We start from the raw sequence: 22,861 nt of genomic DNA on the forward strand, positions 1-22,861 counted from the left end.
TTTGTTAGATAGAGAACAAAGGGAACACTACAGTATAATACAGCTGTACAGTGGATCTCTAAAAGTTGCAGTGCTGAGAAGTCTGTAGCTGTTGCGAGCCTATAGGGTGGTAGGATTTACTTCCTGGAACAATTTTTTATCGCCAAGCATTTTTAGCCAAAACCCAACTCTCTGGCTTAAATTAGTTACCTGGAAGCATCAGCTAATTGAGGATTTGGTGCATAGGAACTGGGAATTTTAAGGGCTTTTCTGTTCTCAATGGGTTTTTTGTTGTTGTTATTCAACACTCGTAGCTACACATGCAGTCAGAACTTAATCCAAGCAGGTTGTGCTTTCAAGAAAATGAAAAGGGGGGAGGGGGGTGCTTTGAGGGGCAAAACACACGAGCACCACAGCAGTTCAGGTCATAGCAACCACTGTTGGGTGGAACAAATGATTAAAGTTTGCATTACTGTAATTGCATTCCATTTTTAAGTAATGCAGTAATGTAACAAGTTACTTTAATAATGCAGTAATCACATTACAGTTATGTTGTTACTTGTGTTGCAAAGGTTCTTCAGTTATCTGCATGCTGGTTGGTTAAAAAGTGTTGTTTTTTTTTTTTCTTCCATTCATGTCACTGAGCAACATGAAAGTAACGAATGACTTTTTCCAGGAGGTAGTTAAGTAACGTGCTGCGTTAGTTTTTACAAAAGTGTTGTGTAAAGAACATTTAGGCCAAGTTACTGACACAAAGAACAACTAAGCAGATTTTTAACTTTTGTTTTATAAGCATTTTATTACATGTGTGTTTTCAGTGTAGACGTGAAAAGACATTTAGAAAGCTGAAGGTTTAATTAATTTTGTGTGTTCGAAATTACCAGAAATTACTTGTGTAAGTTGTAGACCAGAGCCGCATGTTCCATTATTGAATCCATTTTATTTTTTTGCGTTTTTACATAGTTTCAAAACTTACATTTGGTAAGATGATTGGTTATTTGTAGCAGGCTGGTTCTTAGCAAGTGTATCCTATATTAGACTATCTGAAGCAAAGAAATTTGAACTATTGCCACAAGGTCACTGTAGTAGGAAAGCTTTTTGTCGCTTTCTACCCAAGTGTTACTGATGAGATAGTACTCTGACTGTATTCCTTGCACTGTTAAAGCATGTATGCACACTTGTACTTGATTAAAAGATCAGCAAAGAACATCATCGGTTTTTAGAGTTCAAGAAAATGTATATTTTGTGGATTTATGGAGTGTTCCCAATCTGTCAAACTCCGCTCTTTGTAGCCAGAAAATCTGGGTTTTTCGTATGATTAGCTTTAGAATATTTTCTGGTTTCTTCTTGACCTTACTGAGTGACTGACAGTTGGACATACAGACTCAGACATGCCACTGCGTGGTTATGAAATACAGCCACGCCTCAGGTGAATGTAACAGATCTGACATAAACCAGACACACACGCACAGATGGTTAACCCAACAGTGGAAAGCAGCACCTCTACCTCCTCAACGCATGATGCTATGATAGTTTTTTCCTACAAATGTGTGTGTGTGTGTGTGTGTAGATAGAGTGGAAACAGCAGGTTGCCTTTATTCATGACCATACAGTCACCCTCCTCTCTCATGCATCTACTCATACCTTACACACACACACACACACACACACACACATACAGGTGGCTGTAATTAGTGTGTAGAGCCCATTCATGGCACAAGATCAAACTGTGGGCTGCTCAGTTTCAGGAACTACAGAGCCCTGTTCAGAGTTAGACATACTCACTTAACCACATTCATTGATGCACGCACCTTTGCTCTGTAGTCCTCATGCTGTGTTTCTAATGTGATGCTGGCATACGAGAGGCTTCCCCTTAAAATGTTTTTGTTTAGTCTGCTCATTCAAAAGAGTTCTGTTTGACTTAACAGCAGAAACTTACACACTGTGTAAGTATTTACTTCAGCGAGGAGAGAATACAGAGAGAGAAGGTGGAGAGCAGGGGATTATGGGTTAGATAAGCCCGAAATGTTCAACATCTCCAATCAGCCATAAGACTACACACATTTGGTTTTTGCCGCAACGGTAGGCAGAATCTACACAGCTGGGAACAAGGTTATGAAAGCAGGAATAATGCTGCTGGAGAAAATCACACAGCTCTGAGCGGTCAGCTTTTTCATTCTGGTGATCAGGGAGCTTTCTCTGTGAGTTTATTTGACGTTTTTTTGGCATTCCGTCTCTCGGTTGGGTTTATTTAGTCTTCTGAAAGCCTTGATGGTAAAAACACTTAGTGGTAAAACTCCTTTATTTCATTGTGTTCCTTTAGTTCATCAATGGTATACTTGGTAATAGTCCATAGATGTTCCGCCTTCATATGAGCAGTATATGTGCAGAACTGTGCAACTGGCCAGTCAGTTAACTTTACAAGGCTTTGATTTATTGTAAACATTGTTTTTTATGTTTTCTAAGACCTTATTTATGCAGCCAACCTCTCCGAACAGCCTGTCTCGGTCAATCAGGCCGGCTGACTCTGTTATTTGCTGTAAACGACTGCTGAAAACTCATTTCTATAGGTTAACCTCTCCTTCCCCTTCATTTTTGGCCATAGTTTGCAACCATTTGCATGTATGTGTGTAATTTGGAATGAATGCCTGCCGGTATGGCTGATTACGTGTCTGTATGTTTGAGCAAGTTCACTTATCTTCAGTGTGTGGCTTTTATTTGAACTGTAAAGCACTTTGGAACTCTGTGTTTTGAAACATGCTATGCAAATAAAGTTATTATTGTTCTTACTTTATCTCCAATTTCCGAGGCCCACTACAGTATTTAAAAAAAGACTTCCCCCAGTTTCATTTGAAACTGGATGTAATATATAATAAAAAAAGGTTTTTGTCTGACGTATTTTGCTTAATAACTAACTAAAATATGCCTTTGGTGCCTCTATTTCAACCCCACAGACAGTTCTGTGTTAAAAGCTGGCTTAGCTGTATCTGTTGGTGCAGCATAGCTGAATAGTGAGGTAAATGTTGCTAATTTTTGTTCCACTAAAACTTATGAACTGATATGGATAAATGAGGAAAATGTTTTTGGAGCTTACTGAGTTTGGAAAAACTGAAAAGTAGCTGCTGCTGGTTTCCAAAATGATCTGCCATATGCACCTCTTTTCAAATTCATCCAGCTTTAAAAAGTTACATTGCATTCGGGACTCTGGTCAATCAGAGTCATTACCTTGCTTTAAAATACAAAATCAGAATTAAAGATTTCCTGGATGTCACCCCACCTTTATCCTCACACACATGCACCCTGAGCCGCCTCAGATTTTCCCTTATTTTAAAACACATGCTGCTAAGGAATGCTAGGTAATCAACCCCATATTTAGATCGCCTCGTGAATTAGTTGAGTGCGTGTTTCTGTTGGATTTGTTCACACCAAATAGGTCAGAAAGCTGGAATCAATTTCACTCCCGAACACTGATGTGTGTTCATCATATTTCAGAGTCCGGGATGGCACATCGTGTAGTCACATTTGTAAACAGCATCGTAAAGTTGCTCTCGTAAAAAAACAAACAAAAAAAAAAGCTGGTGTACGGGGGCCAGTGGAAAGGGTTGGACAAGTGAATGGGGTTAGCTGGAAGAGAAACTCCATCAGGTGTTGGTGTGCGCATGTCTGCGTGTGTCTGCATTTGAGGGGTAATGAGATCAAATGTTCCTGAAACATTTCAGAGCAAAAGATGTTTTTCTTATGAGCATACAAGGATTTTTTTTCAGCTCAAAAATTAGTTATGCGTGTGTGTGTGCGTGTGTGTGTGCGTGTGTGTGTATGTGTGCGTGCGTGAATTAGTACTTTAATGCATGATGGAAAATGTCTTCACCTCTAGCACACGTCACCAGTGTGATCACTGGCCACTAAGAAGTCTGAGCTTACAAATGTACAAGCAGTTAATATGTCATTTAAGCCAGTGTTGCTCCTCACACGGAGCAGAAGTTAACTGCAGTGTATGAGTGTCTGCCCTGTGGATACAGCTAATAAATCTCTCTCTCCATACTGTTGCCTTTTTCTCTCCAACTCTCTTTTCATCTTTCTCTCCTGCTGCCTCCTGACCTATTCAAAAAGTCAGTCGTATCCCGTCTTGTTTGCTCTCTCTCTCTCTGTGTCGCAGTCCCTTTCACTGTCTCTCACTCCCATGCTGTTAATAGAGGACAAAGCAGCACAAGTTGTAATCATTTCCATAAGGCTACACAGCATCTGCACAGCCAGTAGTGGAAATCTGCGTCTGTGTGTGTGCATTTTGGAATGAACTACACATGTGCACACGTGTACACTTACTGTTTTCTCTGGAGAACATGACAGCTTTATGCATACATAAAGTGACTGCTTTTACCTATACACCATGTATCAGGGGGCAAATCTTAATTGTGCAAACGTGTTGTGTAAAATGGGTTTTGGGCAAGCGAGCTAAAGGAGAGAAAGAAGACAGAACAGAAAGGTTGACGGAAAGGTAACAGAAGTTTAGTTAAAACTTGCTGGATAAGATCTGATCATTATTTTATTATCGCTTCATCTTTAAACTTTTAAACCGGAAAAATCTGATTTGGAGAAAACAAATGTCATCAGATTATCTGCAATTACACCAGTTTATTGTTTTGTCTATTTTCTTCACATTTGACAAGTGGGCTTGATCAGATGTGTGTGCTGATTGACTCTCAGTCAACTCTAAACATTATTATACTTAAACACCAAGTAAATAACTGACCGGGGGAATACTAGACTGAAAAACATTAGTCGTTCGGTGCAGGTAGTTACTGGCATTTTGTTACGTTTGCAGATATGGGTCGTGGAGTTCAAAGAGTCAAGTTTGCACAGTTTTCAATGAGCCACACAAAAATGAAAGAGGACTATAAGAAGAAATGTTTTGTCAAAATATCAACCCTGCTCTTAGGTGCTGTGTGTTATAGACCTAAACTCAGGCTTTTCACTCATTATTTTGTTTTTATTGACACTTTCAGATTTACAGCCATGTGTTTGATGAGGCTTTTGTTTGTTCCCACACACTTAGAGGATTACATGAGCTGCTATTTACATATTAAACACAAGCCATACTGCAGAATCTGTCCACAGTCCTATATTTATCTAGAGCTACAGTGTGTATATCTAACCATTTATTATAATCACTTTGGTGCAGAGTTGCAACAGACTATGCATAAATATTCTGAAAAACAATGTTGCTGGAGAGAAAAGTATGTTTGGAACGTAGGCTCGAGATGCTATGGTGTAATACTTTGTGAAAAAGAAACAGACGGATGTAAAAAGAGAAGTTTTGGATGTTTCTCTCTTTGCCATTTAAGTTTCAAAAATGTGTGTAACCTTTGGTGTTATTCCATCTCCCACAATAGTAGGCTTATAACAAAAGACAGAAACCCACAACATGTGGTTTCATTGTTTCCAGAGTCTCATTGAACTGATTGAATTATAATGATAGTGTGTTTAGGTAGAGGGTCAGAGCACTGACAGGCCAAACAACTGCCGAAGTTGTTTATTCTGTTGGCTCTTATAAAAGATGGGTTTGGAGGAAGATGTATGTTAACACAACTGTACTGAAAAAATGGGATTTAACATTGTCAAACATTCAGTTCTGTTTTTAGACTGCAATTTCACCCTCTTACCCAGGTTTCTTTTTTAAATATTATTGTAATACTGTCCACTTTAAATGCCGTCAGCCCATCTTGTGGCCATTATTAGATTAAATCAGTCGCATAAATAATAAATAGGTGCCCTGCTCGGCCTAGTTGAAGGTCAGAATGTGCACAGGTGCCATCCTTTTTCACCACTGATAAACTAAAAGCAACCCAGTGGTCATGTGCATGTAAAGGCTGTAGTTGAATATTTTTAGCATATTATATTATTGCTTATTATTGGTAGATGAGATGAATTGCAATGCAAAATGTAGTATTTGGGCTTAATGAGTCTTTAAAACTAAAATATTTTGAACTTCTCATCCAGATTTCTAGGCACTGTGGTCTTGACTGCAGGTTCATAATAATGAACACCAAGTAGAAGCGAAAGTAATCAGTCATTGAGAACAACAAATTCCTTCCATCTATTTTCTTCTGCCTATTCAATTCAGCGTTCCTGGGGAGCTGGAGCCTTTTCCAGGGTACACCCTGAACTGGTCGCCAGTCTACTGCCAAACAACAAAGCATGCTCAAAAAAAAGTAAATCAAAGGAAACTATAACAGAGCTTTCAGTAAAGCTGTGCTATTATTAACTCAGGGGATTGGGGAATGGTCTTTGTGTACAGCCATCACATACAGAATAGAGACAGGTTTTCTTAATAAAATGAATAAAGTCTGACTGAAAACAGAAAGTTTTAGCTTGTCAAACTACATCTTTTGAAAAGAATAATATCTATATCTAATTCAATAATATGTTCAAAACTTTATAATATGATTGAAAGCTACAAATATTAAATATTATTTCAAGGTAAACAGTTAATAATTACTGCTGATTTAGCTTCTTCTTTAAAGTGAAAATGTAATCTGTGTAATGTTTTAAGGTTATTTTGTGGTCTCTCTGATCATTTGCACAGCATGCACTGTGGTTTAGATCCAGCTTTGGTCAAAACTGCAACCCTCTACAACAGCGGCGACCCCAACCTTTTTTGCGCCACGGACCGGTTTATGCCCGACAATATTTTCACGGACCGGCCTTTAAGGTGTCGCGGATAAATACAACAAAATAAAACTAGTACCGGTACCGAAAAAAAGAAAATGTATTCATAACACACGTGAAAAGACCCAGGAAAACAGAGTTAACGATAAAAGTAATAACAAAATAACGCTGAAAACCGATAAAAACCCTGAAAACCATACATTTCACACCTGAGCCTCAACTCTCGCGGCCCGGTACCAAACGACTCACGGACCGGTACCGGTCCGAGGCCCGGGGGTTGAGGACCGCTGCTCTACAATATTTAAAGGGAGCTTAAGTGAAACTAAGTCCTCCTTGGATGAAGGTTTAACTGAACAATGGTTCTCCTTTCAGTGTTGTGTAAAATGCCTTTGCTTGTGGTAGCTCCTGTCTGAAATAAGAAGTCAAACAAGTTTGTGAAGAAAGCTGTGGCTGCATGAAGCCTGAAACTATGACGATGGTCAATTTTAGAGGACTAACAGTGGTTTACAGGGTTTGTCAGACACACAAACTCACATCAGGACTGCTGGTTTTGGCCCTGAAGCTGCAACAACCAGCGGTCAGCAGAGGCTGACCTAGAAACATCCTTTTCTCTCCCTCAGACATGCACACACATCAGCTTAATCGCACGCACGCACGGAGGTTCTGTCCACATATCCAATGTCTCTCTATTAAAACGTGGAAGGACATGACCCTTTAGGAAAACACTGCCCCCTGGACACACTCGTAGATACATACACACACTGGACTGTGGGAGTCATATTTCTGAGCGTGCTCATGTACAATTGCTGCCTTTTCTCTAAAGACATGAAAGCAAATACAAGAAGAGGTTATACAAATACACACACTCTCAGAGGGGTATGCGGCCGGTTAAAGTGTGAAATGTAGCACGCTGTTGAACCATTTCCCCCCTGTAGATGTAGATTTAGACAAAGATGAATAAAAAGAAACAAAGAAGCAAAGAGGCGGAAAATGAAAAAGAGATGCAAAGCACAAGAAAGAGGAAGGAGTGAATGTTTAGTTCAGAGCCAGGCAGGAATATTTAAAGGAGCGCGACCATAAATTTTATACTCATTGTGGATTTGCACATCAGAAGCTACAAGCGCACATGTTTTTACAATTATGGCACTTCACAACAGGTAGCAAACTGCATACTTTCAGTGGAAAATATGGATTTGTATCCACTGCCTGCACAGACACACAGAAATAAAGTCCTTGCACATCTTCTTCGAGGACTATAAATCTTCACAATGATACAGCAGAGACAAGCACAAAGATATTATGTACATGATGTTATAATTTCACACTGACCAGAAACATGTGGCCCAAAAACAGATGGAAAATACAAAAGGTAGGGCCAAAGTCAAACCTTTTCTTGTTTCTTGTTTTAATTGTGCAGTGTTGGTTTAATTGTGGTTTTTAACCATAGTTTTTTGTACTTTCCAGACTCTTTTTAACCTGTTTTTCTACCATATACCTCACTAGTAGTGGAAACATTATGCTAAAGGGACACTTGGTGCATTCAAAGGTGATACCAAGGAATCACGAACAAGCATCTGTATGCAATGAGTAGGAAGTTAGTTTGGCCAATGTCCAACATTTTGTTATTCACCACTAGACCCTCATCATCCTCATCTTTGCTGTTTCTGAATATTTCATTGTTGGCAGTCCTTACACACTGGTCTTCATGTGTGTGTGTGTGTGTGTGTGTCCGTGTGTGTGCGTGTATTAGCTGTTGTCAGCACCAGGCAACGTATCTGGCCGAACATTAGAAGGTGGAACAAGATCAGAAGAAAGCATTTTGTTTATTAAAAGCAGCTGAAGCAGGGAGGGTATATTTTCGACTATGTGTGTGTTCAACTTGAAACAAACAGCAAAACGTTAAGTCTGCCCCCGCAGCCCTGCACTCATGTAACCGAGCTGAAGAAAGGTATGAAACTGGCTCCGCTGGCAGAAACCGTTTGAAAGCCTGGTTGTTGAACGTGCTGACAGATTGCAGATTTCACACTGAAATATGTATTTTTACTCACTAAAGGGCAAGAAGACTGAAAATCTCATTCAGTCACATTCAAAACATGAACAATATTTAGTGCAGTTGAGTCTTGGTTTGTTCTTTTGTCTCAGAGTCTCTCAGTCGAAGCCGTCTACAAGCATCTTGTATTTATAGAAGTATTTCTAGTAGCTTTGTTTAAGTAGTAGAACCTGGTACCAGTAGTTCCAAGTGAGTTGAATTGAAAATGTGACGTGAACAAACTGCATGCCACTGATTGGCCAGAGAGTGACTGCATGAGTCATGAGAGTTCTTCCAAAGAATTAAACCAGCTATTTTTGAAACCCAGCAATGACAACACTGTGGTCCAATGACGAAATACAGACGTTTACTATGGGTTTAGCAGCAGGTATACCATCGCCTCAATGTCCTCCATTGCTGTCTTGTGGTTGTGTCACATACAAATGGCACCTTGGGACTCATCTGCAATGGAAAATGACCAGTCGAGTCAAGGTGAGCTGAGGTGCTAGTAGAAAAGAGAAATTGGAGACATTTAGACCTTTTTTTGCTTCTCTGAAGAACAAGTTCATCTTAAATGTCATCACAGTTTTGAATTACAGGTAATAAATATTTCCAAGGTTTTAATGACTAAGTCACCGACAAGCCACAATCTTTTAATCATGCAACATAATCATTCATTTTTTGTAGCTTTTAAAGAAATATATGGTCACTTAAGTACTTTGGATATTCTGTTTGGCCGTGCCGTATGGACAGTTGAAGGTTTTTAAAGCCTTCATCTGTGAGTGGGTCTGCAGGAGATCTGCCAAGTAAGATTTACAAGGCGATGGGAGGGTTTGCTTTCTGGTAAGAGTGCTAAACCACGTTCCCCCTTTAGATTAGACCCCCTTGCCGCTCGGCTTCAAACACCCTGCCTTTTCTCAGAACTAGCCGTGCGTGTGGCAGGAGGGAGAGATGAAGGGGGAGTCCGAAAGAGGGAAGGAGGAGTGAGGTTTGACAGGAATACCGGCACCTCAAGTTACCATTTAGCTAAATAATGCTAGAACACACACATCTCCACATGCACTGACACACCCACGGAGAAACTCATATCACACACACACACCCATAGAGACAGGAGCCCCACCACGTGGACTCCCAGTATACTATTAATACCAACCCAGAAGATGCAGGTCATGTCTTGTATTTGCATTTCACGTGTTTTTTGTTCCATCATACAAAAAGTGATGCTTTAAAGACATTTGGCGCTGCATTAAACACTCTAAGCTTTCAGGTGGTCTTCTAAAATCCCCAAAAATGGTATAGACCAGCATGCACAATAAACATCACACACAGATACACACACGTTCTGCAGGTGGTCCAAGGCTGTTTGGTTCCCTTTTCTATTCCTTTCATAACCAGCATCAGGTGTTGGTTGAAGTTTCAGGTTCAAGCCAAGCAAACCACGTACAACCCCCACATGTATTCTGACAGACCTGATATTGGACTGTATCAGACCTCCCCTGCCATCCCCTTTAAAGGCCCCTTTTGGATGCAATGACTCTATCTTGAAGCTTTCCCTTGCATAAAGGTTCAGACAGATGTTTGTATCTTTTTGATAATCATTGGAGGAAGACGTGGAGAGAGAGGGAACCTGATACACCAGCATTAAAGCAGTGTGATACTGTAGTGTGTGATTGAACACATTGTATGAAGAAAAAAGCTTGTTCCATTTCATTTTTCACCAAGTGGGAAATTTTCCCTTTGCTACAAAGTTGAAGGACCAAATTTAAGACCACGGTTTCTCAGAGACGTGAGTCAGGGTTTAAAAACTGCAGGGCCTTGGGTAAGCATGGTAGGGGAGTAGCATTAATGTCAAGGCTTTCATTGCTGGTAAATGCACTAACTTACTGAATCATATTGTTTATCATTTGGTTTCCTGATTTAACAAGTATATGGTGGTGATTCACGGCTGAGCAGTTTAAAATTACACGGTGGAGAGCAGAACACTGGCTGGAAAATACGTTTGTGAAAGCCAGACTTCACAGTATACTGTAAAATAATTGTTCTCTAAATATTGCTTTTACTGAAATTACTCTTGCTTGGCTCTCAAGAAGCTTTTACACATTTGACTTGAATTTACCTGCCCTTCATCATTTCTAGGATTGTTTTACGACTTTTATTGCTGCAGAGATCTCACTTAAAAACCTGCATATCTAGAGTGAAAACAATGATGCTTCTGTATTTCTCCTTCCAGCTGTTAGGAGATAAAACAGTCATCTGATTGTAATTTGCAGGAATCGAGCAAATAATCTTGATTTAGTTATTATTAATCTGTGACTCTCTTTCATAGTGTGTTTTTTGTTCTGTCCCCCCTCACCCCAGTCAGTCATGGCAGATGGCTGCCTGCCTGAGACTGGTTTGAGGGCGTCTTCCTGTTAAAATTGAGTTTTTCCTTCCCACTGTTGCCAAATGCTTGCTCATAGGTGGTTCTCTGTTTTTTGGGGTTTTCTCTATATTATTGTAGGGCTTTTACCGTACAGTATGTAGCGCCTTGAGGTGACTGAGGTGACTATATAAGTACATTTTAATTCAATTGAACTGACTTGATTTTGCATTGAAACACTGGTCCTTTAGTGCAGCTGTAGCATGTAAAAACAGCAGTCAGACACCGATAAAATAAAACCTCCACTTTTGCATTCAGAAAGATGTTTATTTTACTTAAGCTGTACAAGTGGGCTGTTTAAAATGGTAACTTTAAAAACAAATAATTTCAGGTATTGTTGTTTTTTTGTTTTGTTTTTTAATTTAGGGTCAATCCTCAAATCCCACCTCTTGTCTTCCTGTCTCTCTTTTTCCCTCACCAGATGATTCCAGTTCAAGAAATGGAGCAGGACCAGCCCACAGTGATTCTGAACATGCCCCAGAGCTTGCCGGGAAACTGGGTAAGCACTCGTGACTTCTCAGTTCTCATCACTATCGAGATATAAACATTTGAAAATGAGAAACAAGCTTAGAAGTGAAACCTGAGACAGCATGTGTAACAAGTACAGTAGCCGATTGTACAATAAACACCTTGCACACTGTCAGGAGGGGAAATGATGAGGGTTTCTGCCCACACACAGACACACAAATATGCGCGGGCACACATCGGGGTGGCTGTTTGTGCAAGTAATTGGCTCTGACAGAGTGGAGAGCAGTCTATTTGTGTGAGGTGTGATTTGGGCGGACGCATTCCTTCCTTTCCCCCCTCCCAAGTGTTCCCGGACCCACTTGTCATGTAGCTTAACCCTTCTTTCTTTACTTGTTGTTATCACTTCATCAAACTCTCTCACCTTCACCTCTTTCTTTTTGCTCTGTCAGTTCAGACACACTTCTGCTGCACTTCTGTTTCTCTTCTCTTCTGTGGTCATTTAAGCAACCAAACATACGTTTATATATAAACATCAACATAAATTCTTGCTCTGTGTTTACAGGACCTTTTATGGCATATTATCTAAACTGAATGATAAATCATCTTAAGTGCATGCACTAACACAACAGTTACACCATACATGGTATTACGCTTATAACCTTTTTTTCCAGAGTTAAATGAAAAGTGAAGATAGTGGAAACACCGGCCAGTTATTTTCAGACATAAAAAGAATCAAAATAAATCAATTATATATTACTGGATACACTGATACTAGGCTGTCATCTATCATACGTACTGACTTTTTACTGGGAGAAGAAACAACAGGCAAGAAAGTGTGTTAGTTCAATTAAAGAATCCGAGGAGTGTTCAAACTAACTTTCAATAAGCTGTCAATCAGAATCCAAAAAGTTTTGTTAACACCTGATAAACTTATAAAAACCTTATAAAATTGAGCTCATAATCGTTTTTGTTAAAAAACAGATTTCTAGTTTTTCAACAGGAATCAGTTGGAGGCAGCCAGTAGATCTAACTAAATTTAATCTTTATATAAGATAAAAATTGTGGGTTTTTTTATTCTTTTGAACAAATTTGTCCTTACTTTTCTTTATTTAAGAATCTAGTTGGTATTATTAGTCTTATTAGTCCTGAAGTCCAATTCTTAACCTAAATCTTTACTTAAATCTTAACCCTAACTTATTTTAACCCTGCACAGAACCTCACCAGAACTACTCGCGTTGGGAATTATCTCGTCTATCTCAGTATAGCATCTAAAATCCGTGCTGGATTTCATACGGCTCTTTCTGTCCCTCGCACGCACGCTCTGTCCCACCGTGGCGCTCCTACTTTTGGTCTCTGGCACACCGTCTGATCAAAGGCAGTCAGTCGGAGGGTCAGCAGTATTTTTACACTGTGAAGTGTGGCGCTGAAGTGGCCCCCGAGACCCAGAACAAGCCTGCCCTTTTGCTCACTCTGGCTCTCACCTTCTCCCCTCTCTCGATCGTGGCTTTTTTTGTTCGCCCTTGCTTCTCTCGCCTCTGTGTTTTTTTCTTCGGCTTGTTCACGTGCCCTCTCTTTTACCTTTGCTTTTTATTGTTTTAACTCGGTCTCTTTATCGTTGTTTTTTTTAACTATCACTTCAAGTTTTATTTGTCTGTTCTTGGCAATCTATCAGTCTTCTGAAGCTGCTAACCTTAATATGAACTTCACTTTTTTGCCTTTCATCTGTTTTCCTCTTAACTTGTGTTTGATTTGGTTCATCTTAGACAGTATAAATCAGTTTATTTCCATTACACCTCGCCGTATTCTATTCATTTTCCAGTCTCATCTTTGTCCAGTCTAGTTCAACTAAACTTTGTTTTGGCTCTTTCCCAGACTTACCAGTTATTTTCAGTCTAAACCCATGCACCGGTTGAATTTGTGTACCCATCAAAGCTGTACATTAAACTATGAATCATTGTCTCATCCAGGCCACTTTCTTTCCTCGCTCTTTGTTAGATATGTTGACTCTGTCTGGTCACAGCTCAGCTGTGGTCCGGTAGCTTTTCTCAGACTCAGGGTGCACAGAGGTGAGACTTAAAAGCCTTTCCGGTATGTTTGTTTTGTTATCCTGCCCAGCTTCAGGCCTGTCGGCAGAGAGCTGTGTTTCCACTGAGTAATGCAGCTGTACTGAAATCTCCTAATTTGAGCGCACAAACCCGTCACATAACTCTTCTCCCTGTTTGTTTATCCAGAGCTAGAATAATAACTGTGTCTAAAGAAAGAGATGAAACTGCACTCGTTTCAGGGTGATTTACCTTCCCGGTTGATGGCTATCTGCTGTGGCTAAAATATGAGGGCTGTAAAATCAAGCGCTCCTGTGAGTGATTTCCTCTCCTGTCTACTGCTTAGGTTTTTCTTTACCTCTTTGATCTGTTTTCACTGATTGTTATGCTTTTTAAATACGATGTGTATGTATGAATAGAATAGACTGAGGTATTGTTCAGCAATGAAATATTTGTGGTACTAAATGGAGTTAATTCTTGCATTCGGTAGAAGGATGTGGATGTTTGAATAGCTTTATGCATGGAATGAATGGCTGTTCGGTGTGATGCTAGGTCACTGTCTAGCTTTTTATGACTTGTGCAATAACAACCGAGTATTTAAAGTGATGCTTCGCTCTTGTATAGCTGCTTTCTGGTTTTTAGAAAGCAGTTCCGTTGGACGCTTGATTTCAAGTCCAATGCATGGCCTTTTTATGAGCAGGAGAGGGCTACCAATGTGGATCAGTGGAAAATGTGTGTGTTTTCAGTGATGTAAGTCTTCTGTGTCAGGGAGAAGAGGAAGCGATTCAAGTTTTTTTCTTAAACAAAACAATTAGGGTTTATTACAGCAAATTACACTGTATATACCAAGAGGCACGTTGCCATATGTTGTTACAGCACAACATGGAATTCCTGGCACTGCCCGCAGAAATGACTTCAGTCTGCTTTACGCTCCTCGCACTGCAAAAACTGTACATCACTCACCAAGTCTCAGTCCTCGCTCAGTTAAATTTTGTTAACAGCAAAGCAGGTGATTTCATGGTGCATAATTTATGATTATGAACAAGCTCTGGCAGTTGGAGGGACATAAAATGAATCTGTAATCCCAAACATTTGTAATAATAAAAGGTTTTTAACAGCCCCATGGAGGGATTAATTATCCAGAGATGGCATTTTGCAGTTATTCGTCAAAGAATGTGGGGGGAAAAATAATAAATAATAAACATGTAACTGTAACACAAACATGTAACACAAACTGTCAGGTAGCATAACTGAAATTGTTATGAATCCACCAGTTCAGGAATGTTTTACTGGTCGAAGCAACAAGATCTGTAAATTGACTCTGTAAACTATTTACGACTAATAATTTAATTTGCATCAGACCGTATATTCCACCTGCAGCTGACTAAGAGAGAGAAATGAAGTGTTTGTTTCTGTATGTTTTTGAGTGGTTTCAAATCAAGCTTTATTTTCTTTCTCTAACTAATGAGCTTTTTTTTTTCCTTCTCTTTACTCTTGCAGTTCGTCCACGTTTCACTCAGCCAGCAAAGATGAGGAAACGCGTCATCGCGCGCCCAGTAGGCAGCTCTGTGCGCCTGAAGTGCACGGCAAGCGGTAATCCTCGCCCTGACATTGTCTGGTTGAAGGACAACAGGCCACTGGTAGACGAGGAAGATGGAGCAAGAGGGGAAGGGAAGAAGAAGAGATGGACTCTGAGTCTGAAGAATCTGACGCCGGAGCACAGCGGGAAGTACACCTGCCACGTCTCCAACAGAGCGGGAGAGATCAACGCCACCTACAAAGTGGAAGTCATACGTAAGTCACCAATGCTTGGTCTCGTATAGAGTATAGATTAGCTCAGGTTATCAGGTGATGCTGAACCACATTTTCAACTTTGGTAGCCATTAGTTGAAGCCTGACGTCAGGGAGTATTTTCAAAATGTACTATCATCCTTCTTAAAATAGCAGAGACCTTCCTCAAAGGTCAGAATACTATTACAGTATAAACAGGGCTAGTAAATAACTCATCACAAGTCCTTACTGCCAGTTAGTATGTAATGCTAAACAATGGTAACCCGAGGGCCACACTCAAGCTTTTTCTGGAAATTTCAAAGGCTTCATCAGAAATAGAGATAATGCTATTAGGAGCAACAGACACCCCATCACCCTGAATGAATGTGAAACAGCACAACTAAAGGGGGGCTCAGAGTGACCGGAGCCAGCCCTAACTGGGAGTTTTATTTAAAAAGAAACCTTTAAACCTAGTTAGAAAGCTAGAAACAAGGTGTCTCCTTCTGGGAGGTGCTTCTACAGGTAAAGCGATTAAGGCTCCGCCTCCCATTCAGAAACATGCTCGTGAAATGTTCAGTGTATGCGTTATATATGGCTATATGTGGTCATCTCATGCTGTGACACATCAAAAAGCAAATTTTGGGGGAATGTGGCGTGCAAGTATTTTAGCATTCCTGCTGTTATATTATAGACCAGTAGGAATGTCTCTCACTGAAACAATAATACACATTATGCTGTACACATCATCGTTTTACTGAAAGGCCGGCGTGACAAAATAGCAGGGTTTGAAATGGGTTTTGTTTCCAGTCTTACTCGCGGTACAGTGATTATGCAGGATGTCTAAGATCATGTGATCAAAATCACTATAATTAACTTTTCAGCCATTTAAATGATTTGTTGTCAAAGAGTCTGCTGCCAGGAAGCAACCGCTCATGCTCACATACAGGCTTTGTTGAAAGAGAGAATGACATTAAGATGGTAGTCATTAGCAGATTTCGCTTACAATTATGCTGTAATTGATGACTGTTAACTTGTGCTGACAAACATTTATATTTTACAGGATAAAATGTGCTCATAATTGAGAAGGTTCTGGCTTATCACTAAGAATAGAAGGTTATTTATAAGTCTTCTTTCAGCAGCTTTTATTGATCCCCCACTTAGGGCTGCTACGATTAGTCGACTAGTCACGATTACGTCGCCCTATCAAAATCGTCGACGACTGATTTAATAGTCGACGCGTCGTTTGAAGCTTTGTAAGATCCCAAAAGACGCAGGAATAATTAGTAGGATTTAAGAGTGTAATAACGGACTGAAACAGAAGATGGCAGCACTGCATGTACAAGGATGCCAGCTGCCGTTAAACCCCGAAGAAGAAGAAAGCTGTGTCCCAGAATTCATAGCGCAGCCCAGCTCAGTTTCCAACAATGGCGGCAGCTAGTTAGTTTTAATATTACTCTTATTATTCTTTCTGGGTCACAAAATAAACGTTTAACATATTTTCAGGTGAGAATGTAACTGTGTAAACTTCAAATATCTGCTCAGTTTATCAAGACACCACATATTTTCAAAAGCGCTCCGACGTTTTCGGAGACGTCTGTTACCCACTAGCTCGATAGCTAGCCGGGGGCAAGGTTCACTAGAGCCGTGAGAACACCGGACTCACGGCAAATCGTTTTCAAACCCACCGCAGTCTTTCGCTACTCGAGTTAAATATATATAAGTCACTTAGATAACTTAAAAATGTTATTGTTTGGCTTTTTTTAGTATTTTATTTGTTCCTGAGTAAATCGGTTTGGTTGAGATTAAAGTTATAGTTTTTACACAGCTGAATAAACAGCAGACAGCTGATTATCAGAAGTGTGAGATGCTGGAGAATATACTCCGGTGTCCCGTTATATTTTAGATAACAAGGAGTTTATTAAACTTCACCGAAACAATCTGCAAATTTCATTAAAATTTAATAAACTACCATCTTGTCTTTATTTTTAGTTAGCGCATACCTTAAACGCTTAAAGCTGTAAGCTAATGATAGTTATATAAGAGCAGATGAATGCTGGTGCAATAAGCCGTATGTTTTACGTCCAATGGATGATGATCTGATTAGTCGACTAATCGCAAAAATAATCGGTGACTAGTCGACTATCAAAATAATCGTTTGTGGCAGCCCTACCCCCACTAGTGTTGTCTGTAAACATCGGTCCAGCAGGTTAGAAATGTTCAGCGGGCTTTTCAGGCTGCAGTGTGATCCGCTTTTTAAAAAGAGTCTTGTTACTGTTGAGGGTCGAATGTGTGTTATGACGACTTGTGGGTGTTTTGTGCTGTATTAGGTTGTGTTGGAAGATCGATCGACTTAGTGTTGACCTGTTTGGTGGAGAGATGGTGTCGGTTTTGTGCGTGTGTCCACTCAACTGCGTGTAACCAAATGTTATAGTTCTGTTGAGAAGCTCAAACTAGCTCTCTACACTCTCACTCCACTTCACACATCTGTTCTATATTAAACCACAGCTGTAGTTTCACACACACAAACGCACATAAAATAAAAAGAAAGTAAATCAAGCCGCTGCTTGCTCGTGTCAGATGTGACGTTTTCTCTATCGGCTGAGATTCATCCAACTGTCCGTCATTCCCAGCTGTTAGAAAGAGAACTAGAAAAAAAGAGACACAGGGTCAGAAACCCAATAAAGCTTTTAAAAATCATGTATAACCTGTGAGTGGAGATGCAAGACGCTATAGCAGGAGCATAAATTGTGCTCGGAGGTGAATTTTCAGCTGTATGACAACCCCTCTGTATTTAAATGGAATTAACCTCAGCTTTCTCAGGGCTTGTTTCTGTTACATTAACATTTTTAAAGTCTATACCAGCACCATGAAAATTAAGCTAGCACTGCTGTTTACAAGGGGGGAAATGTAATCTTTGAACTCTTTATCAGATACAAAGAAAAGGTTTCCATATCATCACCACCACCTAGAAATTAAGCTAAATTTGAAAGCTGGTTTTCTTTCATTAATTAATCCTGTAATCCACCAACCAAAAAGCCTTTCTCACTCAGGCTTCTGTTGCTCTCAGATTAACAGATAACGGAAAGGAGATGATTAAGTATCTCTGCAAGGCCTCTTTTTATCAGCTGTGTGAATTGATAAAGAAGAAACAAGAGCTACAGATAAATGATCTGTTTGCATGTCTTTAGCAGACAGGGATGATGCAGGGGAAGCTGAATACAGCAAATAATCCTCTTTACCTAAATTATTACTCTCTCTGGTGTAATTTACTCCAAATAAATTGATTACAAGTGTATACCTCCTCATTTAATTCTTAATAAAGCAGACAATTAGAAAATAAAATAATCAAACCATTTCATTTTTCACATTTTTGTAGTTTGAAGAATACAACATTAAAAATAGTTTCTGTTTATGTTTCTGCACGTTTGTCTATTTCGTCTCTTTCTTCAGAACGTACCAACTCTAAACCCATCCTGACAGGTACTCACCCTGTCAACACCACCGTGGATTATGGGGGAACCACGTCTTTTCAGTGTAAAGTCCGCAGTGACGTCAAGCCAGTTATCCAGTGGCTTAAAAGAGTCGAACCTGGTGATGAAAACAAATTTAACTCCACCATAGAGGTACAAAAAACCCTTTTCTGAAGCAAATTAGCAGCATTATTCATTAGACTGAATTATTTTTTAACTTTGAGGTGTGTATTTATGTTTTTCCAAGGTTGGAGACTATCACTTTGTGGTCCTGCCTCCAGGAGACGTTTGGTCACGCCCTGATGGATCATACCTCAACAAGCTTCTGATAACCAGAGCCAAGGAGGAAGATGCCGGCATGTATATCTGCATGGGAGCCAACACTATGGGCTACAGCTTCAGGAGTGCCTACCTCACTGTGCTTCCAGGTCAGAGGAAGAAACGTGCTGCCTGCAGAGGCAGAATTATTAGATCTTATAGTTTACAAAGCCACAAGAACTTCACCTAAAAGTTCTTATGTGAGCAGAAATCTGTGGCTCTTATTCCAGATGTATGATCTTTCTTTCTTCCAATAGAGGCACAGGTAACTGTAACTGTGGATACCAAGAACCGATCCATACAAGTGTTAATTATTCATTTATACTCCTTACTGCTAACCATTCTTTATGTGGAGCAGACCATAAAGGGTAGGGGGCTGGAGCCTATCCCAGAAAGGAGCAGGGTACACCCTGGACAGATCTTCAGTCTGTCACAACCACTCACTCTTAAAACCAGTTTAGAATCACCAAATAACTTAAGCCCATGCATGTCTTAAGACTGTGGGAGGAAGCAGAAGTACCCGGAGAGAACACGCAAATTCAAAACTCAAACACAGAAAGACCCCAGACTGGATTAAAACCCAGGACCTTCCTGCTATGAGGCGACCGTACTAACCGCTGGAGCACTGTGGCGCCCGAGACCAAGACTAATAAGATTAAAATATAAATAAAACAGACGATTTATGCGATTTACCTCACTCATTGCATTTCAGCCCAGTGCGATTCGTTTCTGCTTTCTCTGCTCTTCGCATCAGTTCTTACCACACACTTCACCACAACTCGTTATCTTATCGTACATGCACTAAAAAGCTTCCCGGCAAATGTTAAGCCTCATTGTTTGAGCTTCACAGTGTTTTCAGCTCACTTGGCTACTGTTTGCTGTTGCTGTACCAGAAGTGAAATACTTTCAGTCTGCCCTTTGCTATTGAGCCAATTGATGTTTGAATTGAATTGAATAAACTGGCCTCATAAATCAAAATTATTCAAGCTTTTGATTCAGCTTCAAACTGACATCCACATTTCAGATGAATCCCTAGCTACAATCTGCTTAGCTAACCTCCTTTCTTACAAACCTCTGTCTCTAATACCACCTTTATTTAACAACATGCTAGCTTACAGCAAATAAGTATTGTAAAGTTAATCACCATGGCTCATGTAGCATGTCTTATTTCCACTTGTCATTAATGCTCTTATTTTCTCTCCGCTGCAGATCGGAAGCCTCCCCCCAACTCAGTTCCTTTACCGTTATCTCCAAGTCTCCCCTGGCCTGTGATTATCGGAGTACCAGCATGCGTCGCCTTCATCTTAGGCGCTGCCCTTCTCTGGTTCTGCCAGTTAAAACGCACCTGCTCCTCTTCTTCTTCTTCATCGTCTTCTGCTCTCCCTTCTGCTCAGCGTCTGCCCGTGGCCAGTCGTGACCGAACCTGCCCAACGGTCTCTCCTCAGCCAGCCAGCGGGGATAAAGACTGTCTTTCGTACGAGGACTACGTTGCCCACCAGCAGCTCCTCCTGGCTCAGGGAGGCAGCGGATTGGCTCCCAAAATCTACCCAAAGATCTACACAGACATACATACACACACACATTCACATGTGGATGGGAAAGTGCATCAGCATCAGCACATTCATTACCAGTGTTAGCAGTGAGGTTAGTAGGAAGCTTTGGTGTTTCACGTTCGGCTCTTAAATCCAGCCATCAAAATCCACACTAACTGCTGGTGTACAGAGCAAAGGACAAGGAAAGCACATGCAAAAGACTGTACAAAAGCCTGGAATTATACAACTCTGCTGCAGCCACATTTTGTGCATGAACAGACTTAAGAAAAGAACAATGAAGAATGTAAAGAAATATGGTTTTTATTTTTAATCAACCTGGCATTCAGTTCATTCTGTGAGGGTAAGAAAACCCTAAATCTGTTTTATTCAAACTTTTTATGATGTCACTTTTTTTCCTTTTTTTGCTCAAAGGTCCTATTTGAAGACACAATTAAGTGAGCAGTTTAAAGGTAACTTAAAACAACATTATATGTCGTTATCATAACCACACAGCCTCCTCAGTCACATTACAAAATCTTTCTCTTTACTACGGGATTTCTAATATAGCTACTTGTGTATATAAATGATTATGTGGTATTCAGCAGGCTATTTCCTGTTAATCTATAAAGAGCAGTGTAGCTCGTGTGTAATGTAATAGCTTAATTTCAGAGCATATCTCAGGCGTCAGCCCAACTGAGCCATGAAAAACACAAATCAAGGCAAACTCGACTATATCCTCAACCCCAGCATGGATTAGGGCTGCTTTTGTTTTCTTCTTCCAGGCTGACAGCCGCTCTGCTGAATCGCCAGCTGCTATCTGGATGCTTTGCAAGTCTTGTTCATTAGACTTTAGATTTGATTCAAGGCGGTGAAAGGTCAGAAAGCCGATTGCAGTAATCATTCGATCTCTTCCTGATCTCTTCTGTCACTGAAAATCCCTTTACTGCTTTGCATCGTCACCTTTTTGCCTCATTTCATTTCATTTTTTTCTGATTTTGCAAAGGTCGCCATACTGTACCCGCATAGTGCATCTACACAGGTGCTTTTTGGGGGGTTGATAAAGCCTCCCCCAATCAACGTGAAAAGGAAATAGTCTGAGTTTGAGTTGTAACCTTTCTTCCACTTTTAAGTTTGAATGAGTCAGACCTTTTTCATTCCTATTAAAACACGCTTTGTAGGCTTAGCTATGTTCTTATATTACTTATCTTTGAATTATCCTGGGCAGCGGCCTAATTGGGTAGATTAACTGAAAACACCTGGCAAAGGGTTCAACCGCCTTCACTAAAGCAGTCTCAGCAATCACACACACAAGTCAAAGGATGACATTTATCTGCATGTCTTTTTATACCTCAGTGCTCCTGGTAGGTGTAGGGATGTTCACCTGCACCCACCAGAAATAAAAACATTTACCCTGAACAGAACATCAAAGAAAAGCAGCTGCAGCAAACATTAACGCACAGCAAGTTTCAGCAGACTCTCTTTTGCTTTTTTCCTCAGGTATCCATCTCTGCGTCTGCTCGTGAATCTGACCACTTCATAAAACTGTGTAAACCGATACGCTAAGATAAGATTTAGGTTTCAGGTGTTTTACATTATGGTGCTCGCTGAGAGGCACGTTCAGCCATGTGTCGGGTTGAAACAGTGGGGGGACTCTGTCCAGAAGAGCGTAAACATAAAAAAAAGAAGGGTAGAAATTTCATGTGGAATATGAATCAGACTCTATGCTTGCCACGCCAGTCTGCATAAAAGCAACATTTCTCTCTGCAATCCTTCCTTAGGGCTCAACAAAATACAACAGCGAGAACTTTACAAGGAAATGATATATCGGAATCATCTGGTAACTTTAATGCTTGTTCTTCAATTTATTTTTGCACATAAATCTTTAATCTCAAGAATGACAATGTACAAATATATTTTTATAGAGATACTTTACTCCTGTGTATATTTTTATATTACTCACTGGTATGCCTGGCTGTGTCACCAAGAACTAGTTGCCTGCAGTGCTTTGAGTGAACGCATGTAGAACCAGCTGCTGGTTAAGCCTCCGGTTGCTTGCTTTTTTCATTTTAAGTCACCTGCAGAAAAGAAGTTCAGTACATTTGATACTGTTATCTACAGAGTAATTGTACTTTTACATTATATACATCAGACTGCCTGCATATCTC

General features: G+C 40.2%; 1 protein-coding gene across 2 annotated transcripts in view; it reads left to right on the top strand.

Moving 5' to 3' along the window:
* The window catches only part of fgfrl1a (fibroblast growth factor receptor like 1a), a 66,085-nt gene extending 43,648 nt beyond the window's left edge, over positions 1-22,437 (top strand). For both annotated transcript variants that reach the window (XM_040010350.1, XM_040010351.1), the window contains exons 4-8: positions 11,518-11,595; positions 15,107-15,400; positions 18,827-18,999; positions 19,094-19,274; positions 20,374-22,437. In XM_040010350.1, the coding sequence (XP_039866284.1) occupies positions 11,518-11,595; positions 15,107-15,400; positions 18,827-18,999; positions 19,094-19,274; positions 20,374-20,801 (1,154 nt within the window). In that variant the 3' untranslated portion in view covers positions 20,802-22,437. The remainder of the gene's footprint in view (positions 1-11,517; positions 11,596-15,106; positions 15,401-18,826; positions 19,000-19,093; positions 19,275-20,373) is intronic.
* Positions 22,438-22,861: the final 424 nt, after the last annotated feature.

The sequence above is a fragment of the Simochromis diagramma genome, unplaced genomic scaffold (genome assembly GCF_900408965.1).
Source record: "Simochromis diagramma unplaced genomic scaffold, fSimDia1.1 OVJJ01000585.1, whole genome shotgun sequence".
NCBI classification, from domain to species: Eukaryota; Metazoa; Chordata; class Actinopteri; order Cichliformes; family Cichlidae; genus Simochromis; species Simochromis diagramma.